The sequence below is a fragment of the Panthera pardus genome, unplaced genomic scaffold (genome assembly GCF_024362965.1).
Source record: "Panthera pardus isolate Hobbes unplaced genomic scaffold, ASM2436296v1 HiC_scaffold_20, whole genome shotgun sequence".
Taxonomy (NCBI): domain Eukaryota; kingdom Metazoa; phylum Chordata; class Mammalia; order Carnivora; family Felidae; genus Panthera; species Panthera pardus.
Genome location: NW_026526766.1, coordinates 72,540,669 through 72,563,219, shown reverse-complemented (window position 1 = coordinate 72,563,219; position 22,551 = coordinate 72,540,669). Strand labels below are relative to the sequence as shown.

General features: G+C 46.7%; 1 protein-coding gene across 5 annotated transcripts in view; it reads right to left on the bottom strand.

Annotated features, from left to right (window-relative positions):
- The window catches only part of SNX30 (sorting nexin family member 30), a 115,170-nt gene extending 93,092 nt beyond the window's left edge, over nt 1–22,078 (bottom strand). The window contains exon 1 of one of the 5 annotated variants that reach the window (XM_053908188.1): nt 21,587–22,078. In XM_053908188.1, the coding sequence (XP_053764163.1) occupies nt 21,587–21,742 (156 nt within the window). In that variant the 5' untranslated portion in view covers nt 21,743–22,078. Of the gene's footprint in view, nt 1–14,400; nt 14,939–18,110; nt 19,112–21,586 lie in introns of those variants that run through there. The other 4 variants (XM_053908189.1, XM_053908190.1, XM_053908191.1 and 1 more) reach the window with 4 other exon arrangements.
- Nucleotides 22,079–22,551: the final 473 nt, after the last annotated feature.

Below are 22,551 nucleotides of genomic sequence, written 5' to 3'. Positions count from 1 at the left end.
TATAGTTACTAATTAAATCTTGCCTATGGTAGAAAAATGTAAACATTGGTCAAAGAGAAACAGGAAATAGAACTTGGGGGAAAATAAAATTGAACAAAGCATACCTGATCAATCCAACCAAAGTCAAGAAATGGAGAAAAGGGAGGGAAAAAAGGACAGAATAAACAGAAAATAATAAATCTAAAACACCATATAAAACATTATAGCAAACTTGCACGCCTGAGTGGCTCAGTCAGTTAAGCATCCGACTCTTGGTTTCAGCTCAGGTCATAATGTCATGGTTTGTCATGCCTCTCACATTGGGCTCTGTGCTGATAGCATGGAGCCTGCTTGAGATTCTCTCTCTCCCTCTCTCTCTGCCTGTTCCCCGCTTGCACTCGCTCTCTCTCAAAATAAATAAAGCTAAAAAAAAAATTAGCAAACTGAACACAAACCAAGTAAAATTCACCCTAAGTATAAATGTAAATAAGGTTCAGTATTAAGAATCAATTAATTATATTAATTCACGCAGAAAAATCAAATTACCATTTCCATAAATGCTAAGGAGGCATTAAATCCAAATTCCACTCCTCATTTTTTTAAATAGTAAGTTAGGAATTTAAAAAACTATTAATTTGATAAGAAACCAACAGCAAACTTTTATCTAGTGAGAAAATACTTAGTACATTCCCTTCAACAAGTAACAACATAAGCATGCCCTCACTATTTAGAATATCCATTGGTCCTGACCGATGCAATAAAATGGGGGGAAAAAAATCTTATTTGAAAGGAAGCATTGAATTGCAAAATATATTAATCCCTTTTTTTTCTAAGTAGACAATGAACTGAAAAATGATTTGAAAGGTATTATGAATTCAGTAAGGTGGCTAGATGCAAGATAAAATTACAAAAATCAATAGCTTTCCTACATACTGGCAATAAGCTATAAGATAACAGCAACAATTTTGATTTTAAACCTTTATCTTTTAATTTTGGGGTAGGGGAAGAGAAACAGGAACCTGAAAAGCCCGAAATGCATTAGACTGTCCCAAGAGGATTTTGCTATAAGCACCTAGAACAGTGCCAGGCACTAGATAAATATTTGATGAATAAGTGAATGGAATATGAACTTCCTGATTAAGTCTGGTTCTTCTCGTCTATTTCCTTTGGGAGGGAATTCTCTTTTCATACCAAATGAAATAAAACTTTCTTCTCAAGGTATATAGCTCACATATCAAAAAGATTCCTCTTTTGCTTTTCAGCATCATGTTGAATGAGCCAAGAGTAATTCACTTAGTCAAACAAAATAAAAATCAAATAAAAAGAGGAAATGAAAATGTCTACCATAATCAGATCATGGTAATAATCAGATCAATGGTAATGTAATATAACATAATTGTGAATATTTATTGTAGGCTATTTATTTGTTAAAGGTATCTACAATTTGGCCTTGGAGTCATACTTTATAAAAAATAATCCTAGCAAGGACTCAAGATTTTCCTTACCACAATTTATATACTCTTCTGAAGAACTGGGTCTATTTTTTCTGTTGTTTTGTAAAAAATCCTTCATCATACAACCTTGCGGTAATAGAAAGCATTTTTCATTTCTTGCATCTTTTATTTTCTGAATATTCACACCACAAGACGCACCTATCCTTACCATCAATATCTATCAGTAATAGGCAAAGAATACTCTTTATAGTCATCTAAAACATGTTGCTCATATCAGTAATGAAAATCAGCTATGAGAATAGTTTTGGGGACCCATAATGCATAATCTCATTAAGTTAGCAGAAAAACCTTATGTGGTTCGTACTATTATTATTCCCATTTTATTGACAGGAAAACAGAAGCTCAGGGAAGGTAAGTTACTTGCTAGCAGTAAGTGACTGTATTAGGATTCCCTTGACTAACTCCAAAGGCTCCATTCTTTCTACTTAGCTGCACCTGCTTTGAACCTACATTACTCTAACATCTCCAACGTAAATTCTAAATTTCTTTACATAGAGTACCTCCTTGCTTTGGAAACAGAGGTAGCAAATAAACTTTATCCACTCAGCTACTGGTAATACTATTTCTCATGATTAACAGATCCTCTTATCCACTTACTGCAAAATCATAAACCTATAGATAGATGTTTTCTTGATTCATATATAAAACAGCAAGACTTTTTCCTCAGCCTTATCATAATTTAACCACAAAGAAAGTTTAAAATGAACAGTATTGTGTTTTTGTTTGTTTTAAATTAAGCAGCAAACACACCAAGGTCAACACTTGAAAACATACTCATATATATGATACCGAAGCTGATCTTTGTAAAATGTAAACATTGCTTCCATAATTTATAATCTTGGGATGCCCTAATACATCTTTAATAAATGTGACCCTTTCCACTCAACACTTAGCACTGGACACAGCAAGGTCCAAGGGAATAAGAATGATTTAAGAAAAACAAAACAAATAACAGCAACAACAAAGGCAGTGGCTACCTTGTTCTTCAGAGTCAGCTGAAAGTGGAGATGTGACCATTTTGCTCAAACCATGGCATTTGAGACACACTTAGAAATCTGTAGCTGTGCATGTTAGCCCCAAATTTGGATTTCATTCTATCTAAAAGCCTACACAGTCTAGTCTATCCATACTGTATAAGACAATTTCTAGGTTACTCGGAAAGTTTCACAGACCTAAATAATGAGCCATGTCTCCCCAGGAGTATTGGTTACACCAAGAGAATTAAGTCAACTCAATTGTACCACCTAACAAAGAGATGTCAGTCTCATCACTAACATGACCACCTCTCAGTACCACTTTTTCCATTTACACTTGTTTGAAAGTTGGCCATCCCTCTCTCTAGGAAGCTACAATGAAGCCCAGGTAAACCATTCACCAAGATAAAGACTGTGATCAGGGAAACTGGGAAGTACAAGAGCTCCCATCACTGGACTGAAAACACAACATCCCCTCCTCTTTCACTGAGACGGGCAATGGCCAGGGAAGCCCTTCTGGCAGGAAGGACAGAGGCAAGAGAGTGAAATGAGGGTCCAGGAAAGTCTGGACAGCCAGTGAAACAACAGTTGACCTGGACCAGGAAAGAAAAGACTTTCTTAACCCAGGAAAAAAAGGTAGCTCAAAAAACTGACTGGCCATCAGGAGAAAAGGGTAAAGATCACTCTGAGCTACTCTTCACCTGTATTTGATCAGAACAGATGAAAAACTACCAGAAAAGCATTATCTCTTTTATCCCTTCAGTTAACAGCTTAGCCTTATCCCTTTTAGGTGTTGAGTAGTTATGGTTCAGTTTTCAAGCAGTGACAACATACACATCTACTCAACAGAACTACCAGTGACAGTTTCATTTTCTGTGTTTGTCTGAAATTGGATCTGGGTTAGTCAGGGGTTGGTTAGTCAAATTTTTCCTTTTTAATCGGTATCAACTATTACTAACCAAATTAGAAAGAGAGTAGGAGGCTTCTTTCTACTTTGGTCAAATAGCCTCCACGGGAGGATGACTACACTCTCAAAGGGTCAGAACGTGACCCTCTGAGAGGTAATGTTGCATCCTTCCAAGGCTAGTGTACACATTCACACCTACACTCATACACACACACGGATGATAGTAGACTACACAGTGTGTGTGTACCTTTTCTTTCTTTCCTTTTTTTTTTTTACTTAAAATATCTTGCCATTGTTGCATATCAGTGTATATAAGGCTGCCTTATTTATTCCCTTTAACACCGCATTTTGTAAATGAACAGTTTACAAATAGCTCCCTACTGATGCATATTTGGGCTCTTTCTTATCGCCTAATATCAGAAATAATATTGCAACAAACACCCTTATAAACACATCATTGAGCACATGTCCATTAATTGAGTCAACAAACATGTGAGTACCCACCCCATCCTACGCTTTGCTCATGCCCTAAAATTCTAGCAATCAGCAAATCAGATAGAGTCCCTGCTCTCAAGGAGCTTAGAGCACAGTGTAGGAGACATACATGTCTGACAGCAAACTCCCACTGGGTGAATGAGAGGAACTGATCTCAACCTTGGCTATAAATTAGAACTACGTACAAAAACCTTGTTTTTAATGTTTATTTATTTTTGAAAGAGAAAAGTGTGTGTGCATGTGCGCACACACACACACACACACACACACACACACACACACACGAGTGGGGGAGGGGCAGAGAAAGAGGGGAACAGAGGATCCAAAGCAGGCTCTGTGCTATCAGCACAGAACCCAATGTAGAGCTTGAACTCATGAACCATGAGATCATGACTTGAGCTGAAGTTGGATGCTTAACCGACTGACCCACCCAGGTGCCCCAAAAACCATTTTTAACAATATTGGTCTTGGGGCACCTGGGTGGCTCAGTCGGTCAAGCAACCAACTCTTGATTTTGGCTCAGGTCATGATCTCAAGGTGGGTTTGAGCCCGAGGCAGGGCTCTGTGCTGACAGCGTGGAGCCTACTCAGGATTCTCTCTCTCCCTCTCTCTCTGTGTCCCTCCCCCACTTGCATACTCTCTCAGCACACTGTCACTCGTGCTCACTCAAAATTAATAAACATTTAAAAAACAAACCAAAAAACCCACAAAAACAAACTAAAAACAATACTGGTCTCTGGGCCATCCGAGATTCATTAGATCCAAATTTCTTGAGGTGAGGCCCAAACATCAGCATCATCTAAGAAGTCCTCTGATGATGTGAATGTTTAGTCAAGCCTGATAACCTTATTTTAAGACAGTGCCTCTCAATTTTTAATGTGCATACAAATAACTAAGGGATCATGTCAAAATGCAGATTCTGAGTCAGTAGGTCTTAAATTAGGCCTGAGATTCTGCATTTCCAATGAGCTCCCAGCTAATGTCAATGCCACTGGTCCACAGACCACACTTTGAGTAGCAAGGTTCCACAGTAATAGTAAGAGACACAAACACAGTGGAGACAAGCGTGGCAAGGGTGGGCAAGTGAGAATTCCCACAACATGCCAGGCAGCTCATGAGTGAAACCATTTGGCAGGGACATAACGCCCTAGGAGAGGATCAGAGAGAGAAACAGGTACCAAACACAGAAGGCCAGGGCTTGCACCATCACTGTGTAAGCAATGGGAGGTCGCTGCAGGGCTTCAGAGATGGGAAGTGACACAACAACGCAGTATTTTTAGGAAGGTGAATTCAGGCTACAGTGGTCAGAAAAGAGTAGGCTGAGTAAAAGCAGGAAAATGAGATAAGATAATCATACATCTTAATTAGGATGTTGACTAGGACAAGAGAAATGAAAACAGATATTAAAAAAAGACAGTGATGCTGCATACAGGAAAGAGATACTTAAGAGGTGAGGCCAAGAAAGGTATGGTTTTAAGTACTCTTGCCACAGAGTGATTTTAAGGTGCTAAAAACAAGAATCCTAAAAATACTTGGGAAGATGACTTTGTAGCTAGACCAGAAGATTTGGGAATCCTAAACCCTGATGTGGTAGTGAAGTCCATCCAGAGATGGTACGGAAGGATAGCAATGGGCAGGGACCGTGACTGAGTGGACCCACAGTTAGAGTCGGAAGGAAAAAGAGGGGGGATTCAGAGAGGCAGGGGTAGACCAGGGAAGGACCAAGAGAGGACAGAATCAATTCATTCGATACATATTTATTAAGCATCTGCTAAGTGCCAGGCATCATGCTAGGGAAATAACAGCAGTGAACAGAATGAGACCCTGAGAAAAAAAAGAGAGTGAAGAAAAAAAGGAGGGGAGGCTGGTTAACATCATGAGTCACAGAAAATGGGCACTCAACCAGTGGTCTGGAAACCTGGGTCCTAACCTCAGTTCTGCCGTGAGCTAGCTGGGTGACCCTGGTCTGACCAATCGCTTCTCTCTCAGGGCCACAATTTCAAGTGAAAAAAGACGGTCCTGGGTGGATGCCCTGCAGGGCCTCTGCAGCTCTAACTGCCTGGGACTCCACATCAGGAAAACAGCCTTTGCGGGTCTCTGCAGTAGCAAGCGGTAGGGGCAGACCTGGACCACAGACCTGGACACCGAGGCAAGAGGAGGCAGATGGCGAGGCAGATGGGAGAGGTGCGCAAAGACCGCTCATCCGAGGAGCCTGGCGGTGATGGGGAGAGTGAAGGCAGAAGCCAGCAAGCCTTGGGAAACTTCCCTAACAAGGGAGACTGGTATGGTGAGGACGAAGGCTGAAAAAGCTAGAAAGTGAAATGAGAGAAGAGACAGGAGCTAAGTAAGACACAGGAGAGATTGGTTTCATTCCCCCCCCACCCCTTCAGAGGAAATGCAACATGCAGTGCCTCGTCTAATGCCTAATGTGCCTAAGTCCTCAGAAATCAGGGAGGGGGCTTGGGGAAGGATGCCAATGCTCTAGCAGTGATGGTGGTTAAGAAGAATGGGCTCTGAAGTCAGATAAAATTTGTTTTAAGATTTTCAAAGTCTGAAATCTCTATCCCCAACATGGGGCTCTAACTCACAGCCCTAAGATCAAGAATCCCACACTCTTCATACTGAGCCCACCAGGCACCCAGACGGACCCAAGTTCCCAGCCCCACCTCTCCTCTAGCTCTGTGACTTGGAACAAGTTACTTCTCCTCTCTACATTTTTCTGGCTGTCAAAGGGGACCAAGACAGTAGCTATAGCATAGGGGAATGCACAGAGATGACACAGCAAGGCTCCCAACCAAAGTTAGCGTGCTGTAAATGTTAGCAGCGATTATAAGCATACCCTGCTGTTATCTCTGGGTGAAGGTGGAGATAACTAAGGGAACATATATGCTGGGCACCCTCTATGGGGAAGAGGCCAGAGCAAAGGGAAAAGAAAGTAGAAGCAAGGGTTAGAAAAATGGAAAACAGTCTCAAGCACACATTAAACATGAAAGGCTAGGCATGGGGGGAGATCACATTGTTTTTCTAGAAACAGGGAATGCTAGAATGTTGACAGGGGATGCAGTAGAGTATTCCAGGCAAGCGCCACCATCAACCCAGGCTGGAGAAGCAAGCCCCAGGAAGCAGGCCTCATCACAAGCACACCCAAGGAATCCCATAGTCCTGACCTACAGCACTAAAATGGTAAGCGGTAATTTTAACAGGACCTGGAAACCTCTAAAGGAGATAGTCAGGGCCGGCTCCATGGCCGTGTGACCTGTGCTCCCACAGGACTCTGCACTCAGAAGGATTCTGCACTGGGTTTAATGCTCTGCTGTCACCATCTTGAAATTCTTTAAAAAAATTTTAACAAGGGGACAAGCATTTTAATTTTGCACTGGGTCCCACAAATTACTTAGCCAATCTTGGATACACTAGTAAAGAACATTCACCGTATTAACATGTGCATAATAAAATCTAAGCGCTGAAAAATCATAATTTCCCATTTCTTTTTTTTTCTTAATTTTTTTTAACGTTTTTTATTTATTTTTGAGACAGAGAGAGACAGAGCATGAACGGGGGAGGGGCAGAGAGAGAGGGAGACACAGAATCGGAAGCAGGCTCCAGGCTCTGAGCCATCAGCCCAGAGCCCGACGCGGGGCTCGAACTCACGGACCGCGAGATCATGACCTGAGCCGAAGTCGGACGCTTAACCGACTGAGCCACCCAGGTGCCCCCATAATTTCCCATTTCTATCAGACCGGAAAACAATTATTCAGATTCTCACTGAAATCCCAACATTGACCATTAAAAAGATAAAACCTGTAATAGGTAACCCAATGCCTCCTTCATTTTTTTTTAAAAGTTTGTTTATTTATGGGGCACCTGGGTGGCTCAGTCAGTTAAGTGTCTGACTTCAGCTCAGGTCATGATCTCATGGTCTGTGAGTTTGAACTCCGCATTGGGCTCTGCACTGACAGCTTAGAGCCTGGAGCCTGCTTCAGATTCTGTGTCTCCCTCTCCCTCTCTGACCCTCCCCTGCTCACGCTCTGTCTCTCTCTCTCTCTCAAAAATAAACATTAAAGAAAATTTAAAATACTACAATAAAATAAAATAAAGTTTAATTATTTTGAGAGACAGAGAAAGCACAAGTGGGGGAGGAGCAGAGACAGAGGGAGAGAAAGAAAATCCCAAGCAGAGCCCAATGGGGAGCTCGAACCCATGAACCATGAGATCATGACTTGAACCGAAGTCAAATGCTTAACCAACTGAGTCACTCAGGTGCCCCAATGCCTCCTTCAAACATGCTTTACTCTAGAATTTCTTCAACTCAAAAAATCACTCTGACTACCCTTGCGGCATTCCACGTATACCCCTATCATCATCTTAAACTGCCACGCTTCACTTGTGTCTCCTCTGCCTCCTTTCCTGGGCCTTGACTGCCTAAAGGTAAGGTCATCTTGTTCATCTAGGTATCCGCCAGGTATGACACACAATAGGCCCAAATAAGCCTCCGAGAAACGAACAAAAAGTCCAAGTGCCCTTCACAACTGCTGATACAAGTCACGAAATAAACAAGATTTGCTTGACCAGACAGTGCAGAGAAAGGCTGCTATGTTGCACTTTTTCAGCATAGTTGCTGATGCCAGCAGAATGACCACACACCCAGTTCCTCAGATCACACATCTGCCCTAATGAAATAGCCCTAAAGAAGGCCTAGGCTTCCATGTTTGCAATAAAACAGCTATTCCACAAACATGTTTATTCTAATTATAGACATGCCCCAGACTAATGCCATTTCCAGAATTGAGATATCTTCATTCCCAAGGAACATGCCTCACACAGCGCACAGAACAGAGAAGTCACTCAAACGCTTGTAGAATAAATTCATCTTAGAACTTCAACTATGAATATGATTTATTGATTTTAGTAAGAAACCGGCTTTAAAAGTATATATATACCCTCAATGGGGAAAGGACAGCCTTTTCAACAAATGGTGCTGGGAAAACTGGAAATCCACATGTAAAAGAATAAAGTGGGACCCTCATTTTATACCATATACAAAAATTAATAGATTAAAATGGATTAAAGACCCAAACCTAAGACCCCAAACTATAGAAATCTTAGAAGAAACGTAGGAGAAAATCTTCATGACATTGGATTTAGCAATGATTTCTTGGCTATGACACTAAAAACACAGGCAACAAAAGCAAAAATAGACAAGTGGGATTATAGCAAACTTAATTTTTTTTTAATGTTTACTTATTTTTGAGAGAGAGAGAGAGTACGAGCAGGGGAGGGGCAGAAGAGAGAGGGAGACACAGAGTCTGAAGCAGGTTCCAGGCTCTGAGCTGTCAGCACAGAGCCTGACACAGGGCTTGAACTCACAAACCGTGAGATCATGACCTGAGCCGAAGTCCGACGCTTAACCAACTGAGCCACCCAGGCACCCCGGATTATAGAAAACTAAAAAATTGTGCCAAAGACACAAAGGCAATCTATGGAACGGGAGAAAATACTTACAAATCATGTATCCGATAAGGGTTAATATCCAGAATATAAAAAGGACTCATATAAATCAACAACAAAAAGTCAAATAATCCAATATAAAAGTGAGCAAAGGACTTGAACAGCCATTTCTCCAAAGAAGATACGCAAATGGCCAGAAAGCATATGAAAAGATGCCGAGCAGCACTAACCATCAGAGAAATACAAATCAAACACAACTTCACATCCATTAGGATGCCTACTATCAAAATAACAAGTGTTGATGAGGATGTAGAGAAATTGGAGCCTTTGTGCATTTTTTTGGGGGGGAGACTGTAAAATGGTGCATCTGCTATGGAAAACAGTATGAAAGTACCTTAAAAATTAAAAAAACAATTACCACATGATCCAGCAATCCCACTTCTGGCTTTATATTTAAAAAAAAAAAAAATGAAACCAGGATCTCAAAGAGATATTTATACATCCATGTCCACTGCAGAATTATTTACAAGAGCCAAGGTAGAAGCAAACTAAATGTCCACCAGAAGATGAATGGATAAAGAAATGTGATAGACCCATACAATGTAATGTTATTCAGTCTTTAAAAAGAAGAAAATCCTGTCACATGCTACAACACGGATGAACCTGGAGGACCTTATTCTAAGGAAACAAGCCAGTCACAAAAAGATAAATACTACTTTGGGGAGTATTTGGGGTGATGAATATTCTGGAATTAGGAAATGGTGACAGTTGCACAGCCTTGTGAATATATTAAACCACCACACTGTGTGTTTTTTAAAAAGTGGGTTTTATAGTCTGTGAATTATATCTCAGTTTTTCTTTTGAAAGGCATTTATACCTTAGGAAATCTACAGTTTTACTTTTTGACCTGTTTCTCTCAAAATTTGTTTTATTCTTGCCACGATGATTCAGCCAGTCACTAAAGCTTCTGACTCGAGAGTCTCCCCTGTAAGTAGTCTTTTACTGTTTGCCCAGTACACCTCATAGCTGCTCGGGGACCTTGTAGCTGGAATGAGAGCTGACTTTCAGACTCTTTCCCCCCACGGTCGGACCTCTGGGCCAAGTCTGGCTCATCACAGTACTTCAGGCCGCTGGCCCAGTAGATTGGTCTCAGACTGGGGGTGTAACCCAAGCCAGGTCTCCCTGAGATTTTTCCCTGTGTGAGAGATTCACTCCCCCTCTGGAGGCACAGCTGTAAACTGTGAGGGATGGGAGCTGCCAGTTGCCCCATTTTCCTCCCTCACGGATAAAGCTGCTCTGAGAGCCTGAAACGGACCCTTGGGAACATTCGGACCCAATTCCAGCTCATTTCTGTGGTTCAAGTGAGCCTGTCCACAGGCTGACCTTTTTGCTTATTAAGTTAGTGAGAGCTGGCTTTCTCTCATTTGCAAACAAAACTCCTGAGTAATACACTCCTTGAGATCAGTGAGTCAAAACTCCACTTAAACTGTCTCCTCCCCCAACCTTCTGCTGCCACAGTCTTCTCCCTGGACTACCAGCCTCTTGAGTCGACCGATCCTATCCCAGCTAGAGCTCAGTCACAGTGACCTAACAAGCGTGGCCCTGTACCTTCCCTGCTTAAAATACGATTGGCCTCCCCATCGCTCAGGATAAAGCCCTTCCTGTTTGCCATTATAGCCGGCCAGCTGCCCACTACCTACCTCTCGAGCCGCACGACTCAGCAGCCCTCTCACGGGCCACTCATGCAACCAGACGCTGCCAAGCTTTGGCACACGCTAGCTTTTCCGCCCGGGTTACTGTCCCTTCCTCTGTCCATTTGTAAAAGAACTACTTCTCCATTCTTCACCTCAAACATCATCTCCTTTAGAAAAGCCACCATCCCGCTAAGCATCCCTGCGTCTTACGTTCATCATAACCGTAGTCAAGACTGTCAGTGCCCCACCCGTATCTCCTGGCCCTGACCAGTTCAGTGCCCACTGGCCTGACTTCCAAGTGCCAGCACCTGCTTTTCCTGGCCTGACTGCCTCCCCTACTTTGTCCACCCATGGAGCAGACTGGAAAGTGTTTGGGGATTAAATGCCCAAACACCCCATCCATGGAGCGCTCAACCAACGACTGACAAGGTTACTGTCTGAAGACCCAGCTGCCTCACCCGGGTTGTGGGTAACGGAGGTGTGTGTTCGGTACAGGCTCCAAGGCTTCCCAGGGTAACACCCAGCCGGGCTCAGTGGAAACCGGCTTGGTAGCTTACCTTTTACTGGTGCCTTCTGTTCCCTGTCTCACTTTCCTTTACCTCTCAAATAAACTACTGGCAGTTAAATCCTTTCTCAGGGTCAGCTTCTAAGGCAGTATAAACACCTGGCATTTACGCGGTATTTACCGTGTGCCAGACACTATTCTAAACACCCAACCTTCAGGACACCCCCGTAAAATAACCCAAAATTTACCTAGGGGGACACTGAGGCATTACAAGGTTAAGAATTGTGCCCCAGGCCTCAGAGCTAGTAAATACATTTAGCATTTTTCACATTCTGTTGCAACCATCTCTTCTCCACTGGACCAAGAACCTCTCGAGGGAGGTTCCTACTTTTTTCATCTTTCTCAACGTCCTCAGCATCTAGCAGAGCTAGGCAGACAGGCACATGCTCAATAGATAAAGGTTTTTCAAAGTGCCTGCACTCTGCTACCCAAACATACTGTTTCTCTTGCCTCTGTGTCTTTTCTCAAACAGGAGTCCTGAAACACCGTTTCTCATCTCCCTCTTGCCCTTTTCTTTTTTTTTTAAGTTTATTTATTTGTTTTGAGGGGAGAAGTAGGCAGAGAGAGAGGGAGAGAAAGAATTCCAAGCAGACTCTGCACTGTCAGCACAGAGCCCGAAGCGGGGCTTGAACCCACAAACCGTGAGCTCATGACCTGAGTCAAAACCAAGAGTCAGAAGCTCAACCGACTGAGCCACCCAGGTGCCCCTTCTCTTGCCCTCGTCCACACACCGCCCTCCCAGACCACCCCTGCCACCACCACAGAACAGTAATTCTTGATTACTGCTTTGGCAGTCAAAATAAGGAATTCTGTGGGGCAAGGCTGACACCAGACAGCATATGACCCCTCTAGTATCTAGTAAACAAACCCCATTGCTCATACATAAATCAGTGCACTTTTGCCAAGCTGTTATTTCTGCATTTTCATACAAAACATCTGTCTTCTTCCCTGTAACCCTCACTAATAATGTTCAAGTCTCCCCTATCCTACACCCTTCCCTTCACCCTGTGTTCCCCTCCAGCCACCACCCTTCTTATTACCAAACTACCACAACCCCCTGCCTTGCATTTGACTGTCAGTCTCCACGTCACCTTCTGCATCGTCCACTGCCATCTCTACTTGGATCTACTGGGGTTACGTGTCTATGTAATGAAGAAGAGCTTTCCAGAAGCAGCGTTTGTGCTAAGGCTTTCAAAGGTGGGGTTCAGACAACCCCTGTCCTGACTCCTGACCTCAAACTGCACCCTAGTCATCTCTCCACTTCCTGCTCACGCTTGCTCCCCAGTCCGTGTGCCCCTCGCCGGGAGGGCACCAGTCACCCCCACTGCACCAAAACAAGCCATCCTTAATGTCCTACTCTTTCCTCTTGCAGGCAACGGCCCCAACCTAAATCCCCGGCTAGCACTCCCACGACATCTTTCTCTGCCAGTCACTCCCCATCCCAAGCGCTGACCGCACGTTCGCCCTCTCGAAAACCCTCCAGGGTTGGCTGCTGCCTAAGAAATAAAAGCTAAGGGGTGGCCTGGGTGGCTCAGTCAGTTAAACATCCAGCTCTTGATTTCTGCTCAGATGGGTCAGGTCACAATCTCCCGGATCGTGAGTCCGAGCCCCGCGTCTTCGGTCACCTCCTGACCGGTTTCCCTGCCTCCTCTCTCACTAATCCCCACTCTAGACCCTCAAAACCCATCCCAACACATGACTAGACTCAACCCAACTCCAGCGGGCACAGGTCTTTCTCATCTCAGGAGCTTTGCTCCACCTACTCCCTCAGCCCGTGACGCTTTGCCCACTTAGACCAAAAAGGCTCCCCAAACTCCAAGGACCTCGTGAAGACACCACCTCTGCCACCATAGCTGATGCGTAGGCATACACCCTGATGGTGGGGCTGACCAACAGGAACACAGCACCGTAGCTGATGCACAGGACATCACCACAGAGCCCAACGCCGGGCTCAAACCCATGAACTGCGAGATCAGGCTGAGCTGAAGCCGGACGCTCAACCAACTGAGCCACCCAGGCGCCCCTCGGTCAACATTTTTTTGAAGTGTCAAGTGACAAACACAACTCAAAAGTGTCAGTAAAAGGGAATCCGTGACCTTCTGGAACCAAGAGGCAGTGCTAGCTTCAGGCATTGCCAGCACAGGCGGATCCAGGACTCAGGTGGTCTTCAGGGCCTTTCCCCCTCTTTCTCTCCCAGCTCCACTTTCCTCTCTGGCCTCATTCTTCAGCGGGCACTCTCCACACTGCAGCAAACAGAGGTTCACGGGCAACCAGAAAGAGATGCTCTTTCCACCAGCACCCATCTGAGCAGACCCAAGAAAGACTGTTTGGCTCTGCTAGAGTCTCATGTCCACCAAGGAAGATATTTTGGTCAATGGAAGATACTGACGAAAGACCAGAGAGGCCAGTGTGTTTCCCCCTGCCCCCGACACCCCCCAAACACTTTCCCTCCGGTTCAGATAAGCATCCCTGGCAGCAGCTGCTTCTCTCCAGGGTTATCCCCCTCTGTGGACCCCACTCTTGTTGAGCAGCCCTGCCACAGCTCTAGTTCCCACAGAAGCTCCTAGATTCTACACCACCTCCTCCCATTGACCCTCCAGCACTGACAGTGACAGCAGTTTCCTTGCAGTTGCTTCTCTCCGGGTTAATCTCACCATCTTCTTGACTTCTCACGTTTTTCATCACTGATGTGATTAATTCCCTGGATTATAGGCTCTCGGCTGGAAATACCTAAGGGGCCTTTCACCCTGACCTGACCACGACTGACACAGACATTGACAGAGAATGGGCAGAAACGCACAAGAAAATACGAAGAGTACAATACCTGGGGATAACCACCATCAGCACCTCACATTTATTTAAGGCTCACTACTTCTCAGGCACTACTCTAGGCATGAACTCCCCAGATCTTCCTATCAACCTTGTGATACAGGTACTTCTGTTATCCCCCTGTTTACAGATGACGACACGGAGGCTCAGAGAGGTTCACAAAGACTGTAGACAGGCGGGGCTGGGATTTGAACGCAGACAAGCCGGCTCTGGAGGGCCAAGCAAAGAATATTTCAAGTAAGAGGGTACTCAACAGCGCAAGTGCAACCTGCCAAGAGGTCAGGAAGGATAGGGACCGTGAAGCACCTACTGGATTTTGCGAGAAGGAAGTCACAAGGGGACTCGGCTAGTAAAGTCAGAAACCCGACAGCGGCAGGCTGAGGAGTTAGGAAGAGTAGCAGACCTCACTTTCAAAAAGTCTGTCTGTGAAGAGCAGTCACAAAACAGATCACGAAACGGGGAAAGAAAACAAAAGGCATTCACGGCAAAGTTTTCTTTACTCCTGGTTTAAGAAGCAAGGGTGACCTGAGGATGTTTATTAATGTTTATTTGTTTTTAAGAGAGAGAGAGAGACAGAACACGAGCCAGGGAGGGGCAGAGAGAGAGGGAGACACAGAATCCGAAGCAGGCTCCAGGCTCAGAGCTGTCAGCATGGAGCCGGACGCGGTGCTTGAACTCACAAACCGTGAGATCATCGCCTGTGCTGAAGTCCGAGGCTTAACCGACTGAGCCATCCAGGCGCCCTGAGTATGTTTACTGATAGAATGAGCCAGGTGAGAGGGAATGTGAAGACACAGAAATGGGTGAGGATGATGAACGGAGCGAGGTCTCAGAGAGGCCAGAGGGGGCGGGCCATACAGTCCAGGGGTGCCTTAGAATCCCTTCTACAGCGACTGGGGCAACCAAGAAACAATGGCTACGGATTCACATCATTTCACAGTCTGGAAAAAGGAAGTTCTTTTATGATGGCTTCTGTCTTCTCATCAGCAGAATGGGAGGGTAGAATGGGGGGAGGGGGAGGTGTGAGGAACAGAGAAAAGCGTCAGATCAGCCATGGCACAGAACCGGAGCCTCTATGGGAAGAAAGGAGTGCTCAGCACCACTGAGGCCCCAGTTGTGGTTAAAACCAGTGAATTTACACTGGCAGCAATTCTCAAGGTGCAGGAAAAGATCTGAAGCAATGGAATGATCCAGGCTGGGTGTAAAAGGAGGAGAGAAGAGAGTCAAAGAAAGGAAGTGGAGGGAGCAACTGATGAGATGAGCCACCCCACCTAAAGGAGGGAGGTGAGGGACACCTGGCTGGCTCAGTCAGAAGAGCAGGTGACTCTTTCTCTCAGGGTCATGAGTTCAAGCTCCATGTGGGATGTAGAGATTACTTAAATAAAAAATAAAAATACAAAATAAAGGAGGGAGGGAAGTACAAGTGGTCAGAGAACAGGTGCAGGCAGTAATGACCAACTGAGGGGACGGTAAGGCAAGAGAAGATATCTGATGGCATTATCTCTGAGCCAGAACCGTTCTGGGCATTATAGCGCAAGGCTGTGGCCAGGGAGAGGGCAACTGAATTAAAAAAGAGGTGAAGGTGTGTGCAGATTCAAGTCAAGAAGCTGATAGTTTTGTAGGTTTGAACAGAGTCACCGTGAGGTGAGGGCATGACTTGAGAAGACAGTGACTCGGGGTCTAGAGATTTTAATGAAGAAGAATGAAAGGCCGGCAAGTTAGAAATGACAGGGAAGAAAAAGGTCGTGGAAGGCCTATAACGGACATTTGTTTCTGCTTGCCTCACATTCCTTTGTTCCTCCTTCTGTTAGCAGCCTCCTGATCCTGCTTTGGTAACCACCTCCATCCTCCCCAGGCACACATGGGGCTTCTAAAATACTAGTAATATTCTTGTGGGTGCCTGGCTGGCTCCGTTGGTAGAGAGTGCAACTCTTGATCTCAGGGTTGTGAGTTCGAGCCCCACATTAGGTGTAGAGATTACTTAAAAATAAAATCTTTAAAAATAAATAAATAAGGGGCACCTGAGTGGCTCAGCCGGTTAAGCATCCGACTTCAGCTCAGGTCATGATCTCACAGTCCATGAGTTCAAGCCCCATGTCAGGCTCTGTGCTGACAGCTCGGAGCCTGGAGCCTGCTTCAGATTCTGTGTCTCCCTCTCTCTCTGCACCACCCCACTCCACCACTCCCCCACTCACGCTTTATCTCTCAAAAATAAATAAATGTTAAAAAAAATTTTTTAATAAATAAATAAAATAAAATACTAGTAATATTCTCTTAATCTGGGGGGGTAGGAACATGAGTTTTTATTGTTCTTTAAACCTTGGAGATACATTTTGTTCTTCAAACCATATGGATACATTTTATACACTCTGCATGTACATTCCACAGTTCAAACAAACAGACCTACCAAAAAACTTCCCTTCTCCTCTCTCCAAAGATGAGGACCTGGTGCAGGTCCGGGCATCAGAGTTACAGAGCTTGGTTTCGGCACTTACCCGATTTAGGCCCATGAGAGAGCAGCCCAGGGCTTTTGCTGGAGCCCTCAGCAAAGAGGTGCTCTCTTTCTGCTGAAGTTGTGAAGCTTATTTGTAGAAGGTATCCCTTCACTAGCTTGAGAATAAAACTAACACAGAAGTAAGCGGAGCCAAGAGATGGAGTGACAGATTCCCAATATCATTTGAATACCTAGTTCCAGCCACTCCTGAAGCCAAAATACCTGGGGCTTTTCAAAAACATAAGCCAGGCTTTTTTTTTTTTTTTTTTCCTTTGGCCAGTTTGCACTCGGTTTATGTCCTTTTAACTAAAAGGAAATGAATTCAGTGGAAGAGCCAAATAAAGGATTCTCAATTCAACAGCCTGTGTGAGCCTTTTCAACATATAAGTCAAATCATGTCCCTCCTTCTGCTGAAGACACTGCAATGGCACTCAAAGTAAAGGCCTGTTCTCAGGGTGACCTATGAGGCCCTACACAATCCGGACCCTTCCCCTCTCTGCTGTCGGCCAACTCTCCACTGTTCACTCTGCCCCAGCCACACTGGCTTCTGGGCTCTTTCAGTCCACACTAGGCAGATGCCTTCAAGACTTTGCTTTGTTTGTTCCTTCCACCTAGAAGGACACTCCTCCAGATATCTACTCGCTAACTCCATCCCTCATCTCCTCCAAGTCTCTACTCAAATCTCAAGTTCTCAGTAAAGCCTCTCCAAATCCCCCTCCCACAGCCAGTGATCCTGAATCCCCTCATCCTACTTTTTCTCCCTCCCGTAGCATTTTTTATATAGCATAGTATATAGTCACAAAAAGTACCCCATGAGGGCAGCGGTATTCACTGGTTGACTCATCTCAAGTTCCTGGAACAGTGCCTATCTCAAAGTAGGTCCTCAAATACGTGAATGAACAAATAAAATGACATGAGCCTCCAGGGAGCAGAGCTTGGTTTATAAAAGGCAGTGGAGGGGCACATGGGTGGCTCAGTTGGCTAAGCGTCCAACTTCAGCTCAGGTCATGATCTCACGGCTCATGAGTCTGAGCCCCGCATCAGGCTCTGTGCTGACAGCTCAGAGCCTGGATCCTGCTTCGGATTCTGTGTCTGCCTCTCTCTCTCAGCCCCGACCCCACTTATGCTCTGTCTCTCTCTCAAAAATAAATAAATGTTTAAAAAAATTTTTTAATTAAAAAAAAAGGGCAGTGGAGAGAAAGGAAACGGACCTCCATCTCCTGATCCTGATATAAGTGGAGTACAGAATGAAAAGACAGCTCCATTTTGAAGACTTTGGCAGAAGCAGTAACCTAAGAGGGCAGGAAGTAGGCAGAAGAGTTCAGTGAAGAGGTTGAGGATGTGGGAAGGGTTGTTAACCACAGCTGGGGCTTGAGCGGGCTTGGTGTTAAGTTCTGGGAGGCACGCAGGAGTTGGAGGCTGAGTCAGGGGAGAAGTAGCCCAGAGTGGTTTGCAGATGAAAGTAAAAAAGCGAGGCAGGTCAAGTGGTTTATTTACATTTTAGGAGGAGATGAAGGATGCGGTGATAGAAGGCCTGGTGAGTTCAGCTGGCATGAAAAGAATTCATGCAACCCTGGGAAGATAGGAAGGATTCTCCCGTAACTCCAAGGTTTGGATGATTTTCAAAGGCAGTGGATGAAAAGGGCATATTTGGTTGCTGCTCCTTCTCAAGCAAGCATCCCAGATGCCACTCAGTAGCGTCTGCTGGACCGAGACACAAGACTACCCTGTGCTTGGCCCACAGAAAGCAATTCTCCTCCGCATAATACAATAACCCTGCACCACGAGCAGCCTGTCAAACCCTCGTTCTCCAATCCCAGAACTGACTCTGAACCAGGCATCCAGGGTCACGATGCACTGTCCAAAAAGGCAAGAAAACAGGTTTCTTTTCAAAGACCAATCACAGCACTCAGCTTTCCTACCTGTCCTCCAATGACCTGCATGCTGCCTGGGCAAGAGAAAGCAGGGCAAAGAGAAGCCTTCCTTCCACTGGTCCTGACTCACCTCTGTTGCATGCTAGCTTCTCTCTACAGAAATTTCTCCAGAGTTGCTAGAACATACATGCACGCCAAGATTCAAGGAAAATATTACTTCCAGTCAGAGAAAGAAATTACATTACTTAGCCTCCAAGGAAAAGTGGCTTACTATAAATCAGGCCCTTGGGAGTGATGTCATTTTGATGCTTCTTACAGCTGTATGGAGACTTATTAAATATTCAATAATTAATAATAATGGCTTCAAGACTGTCTTCTCATAGAACTGGAAGCCAGGAGTAATTAGACTTGGGCCTGACTTCCTGCCCACCAACAAGACCTTGGTGGTACAGGGCATTTGTCCTCCAGTATTTATTAGTAAAATGCCCATATGTCGAGACAAGTGTCCTCCAAGAGTGGATCGCTAAGTAAATGTTTAAAATAGCCATCAGTGGGGGCACCTAGCTGCCCCAGTAAAAAAGAGCCATGTGACTCTTGATCTCAAGGTCATGAGTTCAAGCCCTACGTTGGGTATCGCAATTAGTAAATAATAATAAATTTTAAAAACCTTTAAAATAAATAACTAAAATAGCAATCAGTGTCATCCAGCATTCAAGATAGCCAGATAATCCCTGTCTCCTGATATATTTTTTAAAGATTTTATTTATTTTTTTTATTTGAGAGAGGCATAGAAAGAGAGAATGTGAGGCATGTGCACACATGGGGGCAAGGCAGAGGGAGAGACAGAATCCCAAACAGACCCCACGCCCGCACAGAGCCGGACACAGGACTTGATCCCACAACCCTCGGATCATGACCCGAGCCAAAACCCAAAGTCAGATGCTCAACGGACTGAGTCACCCAGGCACCCCTACCTCCTATATTTATACCCTCTTCCCACTTTGTATTAGCAGTGTGATCAATAGAATACGGCAGAATTATGTCACTTCCAAGATTAGACCATACAAGAGTATAGCTTGAGTCTTGGGATCACTTGCCCTCTTGGACCACTTTCTCTGGGGGAAAACTAGCTGCCATGGCAAGCCGCCCTATAAAGAGGAACTAAGGCCTGTCAACAGCCAAGTGAATGAGCCTGGAAGCTGATCCTCCCCCAACCCAATCTTCAGATGACCCCAGCCCTGGTCAACGCCTTGACGGCTACCTCAAAAGAGACCGGAGTCAGAACCACCCAGCTCAGCTGCTCCTGGATGACATGACACTATTGACCCACACAAACTATCTGCGGGTGCTAAATTTGGTGTAATTTGTTACACAGCAATAGATAATTAATTCACTATCCTGAGAAGGAAATCAGAAGGTTTAACTTCGTATCCTACATGCACACATGCATGCAGGAACAATTTGTCTTTAAGAGAGCAACAAATTATTCTTTCAGTCATTTGACAATTACTTATTGAACGTCAAATATGGGCAAGGTATTTCCAAGCAACATAACTCTTCATAGTTTGTCATCTATAAAATAAAGAGAAATAATCACAAGGAACCCCCTCCCCCACAACACACACCTCAACCTGCTCAATTCATTGGTTTAATTAGCTTTTTAAGTCTTTTTGCTCCTAATGCTCTACTCCCCACTCCTGGCTTTCATAAACTCTTTCAGGAAGGTACATCAAGTCCCCCTCCATAGCCATTTTGAGTGCTCAGTGCACTAATACTCATTTTTATTGTATCACATGCCCTCCCATCTACGGGGGAATGAGGTCCCCTCTGATTGCATTTAACATTGGGACAAGGAGGAATTCATTCAGTATTTTACTGGGAGGAGGGAGTCCTGATCACAAGTGTTGAGAACAATTCTAATTTCTGCATATCGGTGAGTAGGTGGCCACAGCAGCGCTGAGAGAATCACAGCTCAAGTCCTGGTCACAGCTGAAATGGCCATGGGGCAGGGAGTCATGGGGATGCCGCCCCTCGCCCTTCACCGTACTCTGCTGTCTCTCAAAGCAGCAGGATTATTCTGCCGCTCTAAGAATATCAGGAGCTTCCTTCTGCACAAAGAAGGTCAAAGGGCGAGCTTTCCTTCCATCAACCACAAAAAACGGGCCTCTGACAAAACTAAACAGTGTGGAAGGCCGTGAGAGGTGAAAGAAAGAGCCCCAGACAGAAAACCACAGCGAGACTCTCCCCACCCGCCGGCCGGGGTCTGAGTCAGGTGACTCCTCAGGGCACACAGCAAACCTAAACAAAGATCACTCCCCACATGACAGAGCGTGAGGAAGACGACTCGGGCAGCAAGACCAACGCTGCCGCTCCCACCAGGGAAAACCATTAACTCTTGCTTCTTTGCAGTGCCAGGAAAGTAGGGGAGCTACAAGTCACCCGGCAGCTCAGCCTTCGCGGATGCACCGGGAGGAACTCGGGACCCCATCCCAGGGCACACGCGCCGGGCACTGCACACCCGCCACTGGCCGCACCACGCGGCCAGGACCCCTCCCCTCCAGCTGTCACCCGCGCTCGCGACCCGTCACGGCGGGGCATGTCCGCCCCCTCCTGCCGCCCCCCCTGCGGCTACGACCCCGCGGGGGCGGCCGGGAGGGACGATTTTCCGATGGCTCTGGGGAGCCAGGGAACGCCCGCCCCCAGGCAGGGGCGCCAGGGTGGGCGCGGCCCGGGGCCCGGAGGGAGGGCTCCGGGTCCACCATCCCCCGCGAGAGCGAAACGCGCCTCCCGGTCCCCAGCCCCGCGCGCCCCACCTTGTCGCCGAAGCTGCGGGCCATCAGCAGGTCCGGGCTGGGCGTGCTGTCGCCGCCCACGGCCTCCTCGCTGCTGGAGCCGGCCAGCGGGTGCGGCATGTCGAGCAGGGAGTGGGGCCCGGTGGACGGCAGGCCCTTGGGGGGCCCGCCCGACATGGCGCGCACGGCTCGGGACGCGCCGCCGCCGCTTCCTCCTGCGCCCGCCGCGGCGGGCTTCCCCGGCGCCCGCGCCCAGGCCCCGCTCGGCCGCGGTCGGTCGGAGGCCCTGCACCGGCCGGGCTGAGAACCACCCCCGCCGCCGCCGCCGCCGCCGCCCGCCGGCTCGTGTCCACCCGCGAGGCTCCGGGCCCGGCTGCGCTGGGCTGGGCTGCTCCGCGCCGCGCGCCCCCGCTCCGCGCCCGAGCCCGCCGCGGTTCGCTCGCACCTTGGCCGGAGGCGCCCAGCCAGCTCCGCCACGCCGCCCAGCCCGCTCGCGGCCCCGCCCCCGCGGCGCCTCGGCCTGCCCGGGAGGAGGGGAGGGAGGAGGGGAGGAGGGAAGGAGGGAGGACGAGGAGGCGCGCCCGAAGCTCCGCCCCCGCCCGCCGCCCGCAGGAAGTGCGCCCTGAGCCCTCGGCCGCTGTCCTCCGCGTGGTCACCCTTGCCTCCAAGAGGCTACCCTGTGGAGGCTGCGCGCGGCCCCCGGACAAATATTTAACGGAAATCAGAGGTGGAAAAAGACGTTGGAGCATCCTGTTCCATTCCGCCCGCGTTTACTGAGGCGCCCGCGGCAGGCACGCGGGGGGCTGGGGGCTTTGGGGCCCGCACGGGAGTCGGGATCGCCTGGCCTCGAAGATAACCCAAAATGGAAGGAATCACGCCGCATATTATAGGAATGGCATAAAAGACTGTGAGGCGCAAAGGAGCTGGAGGACACTGGGTGGGAAACCTAGAAGGGAATTCAAGGAGGCCGTGTGAGGGTTCTGACC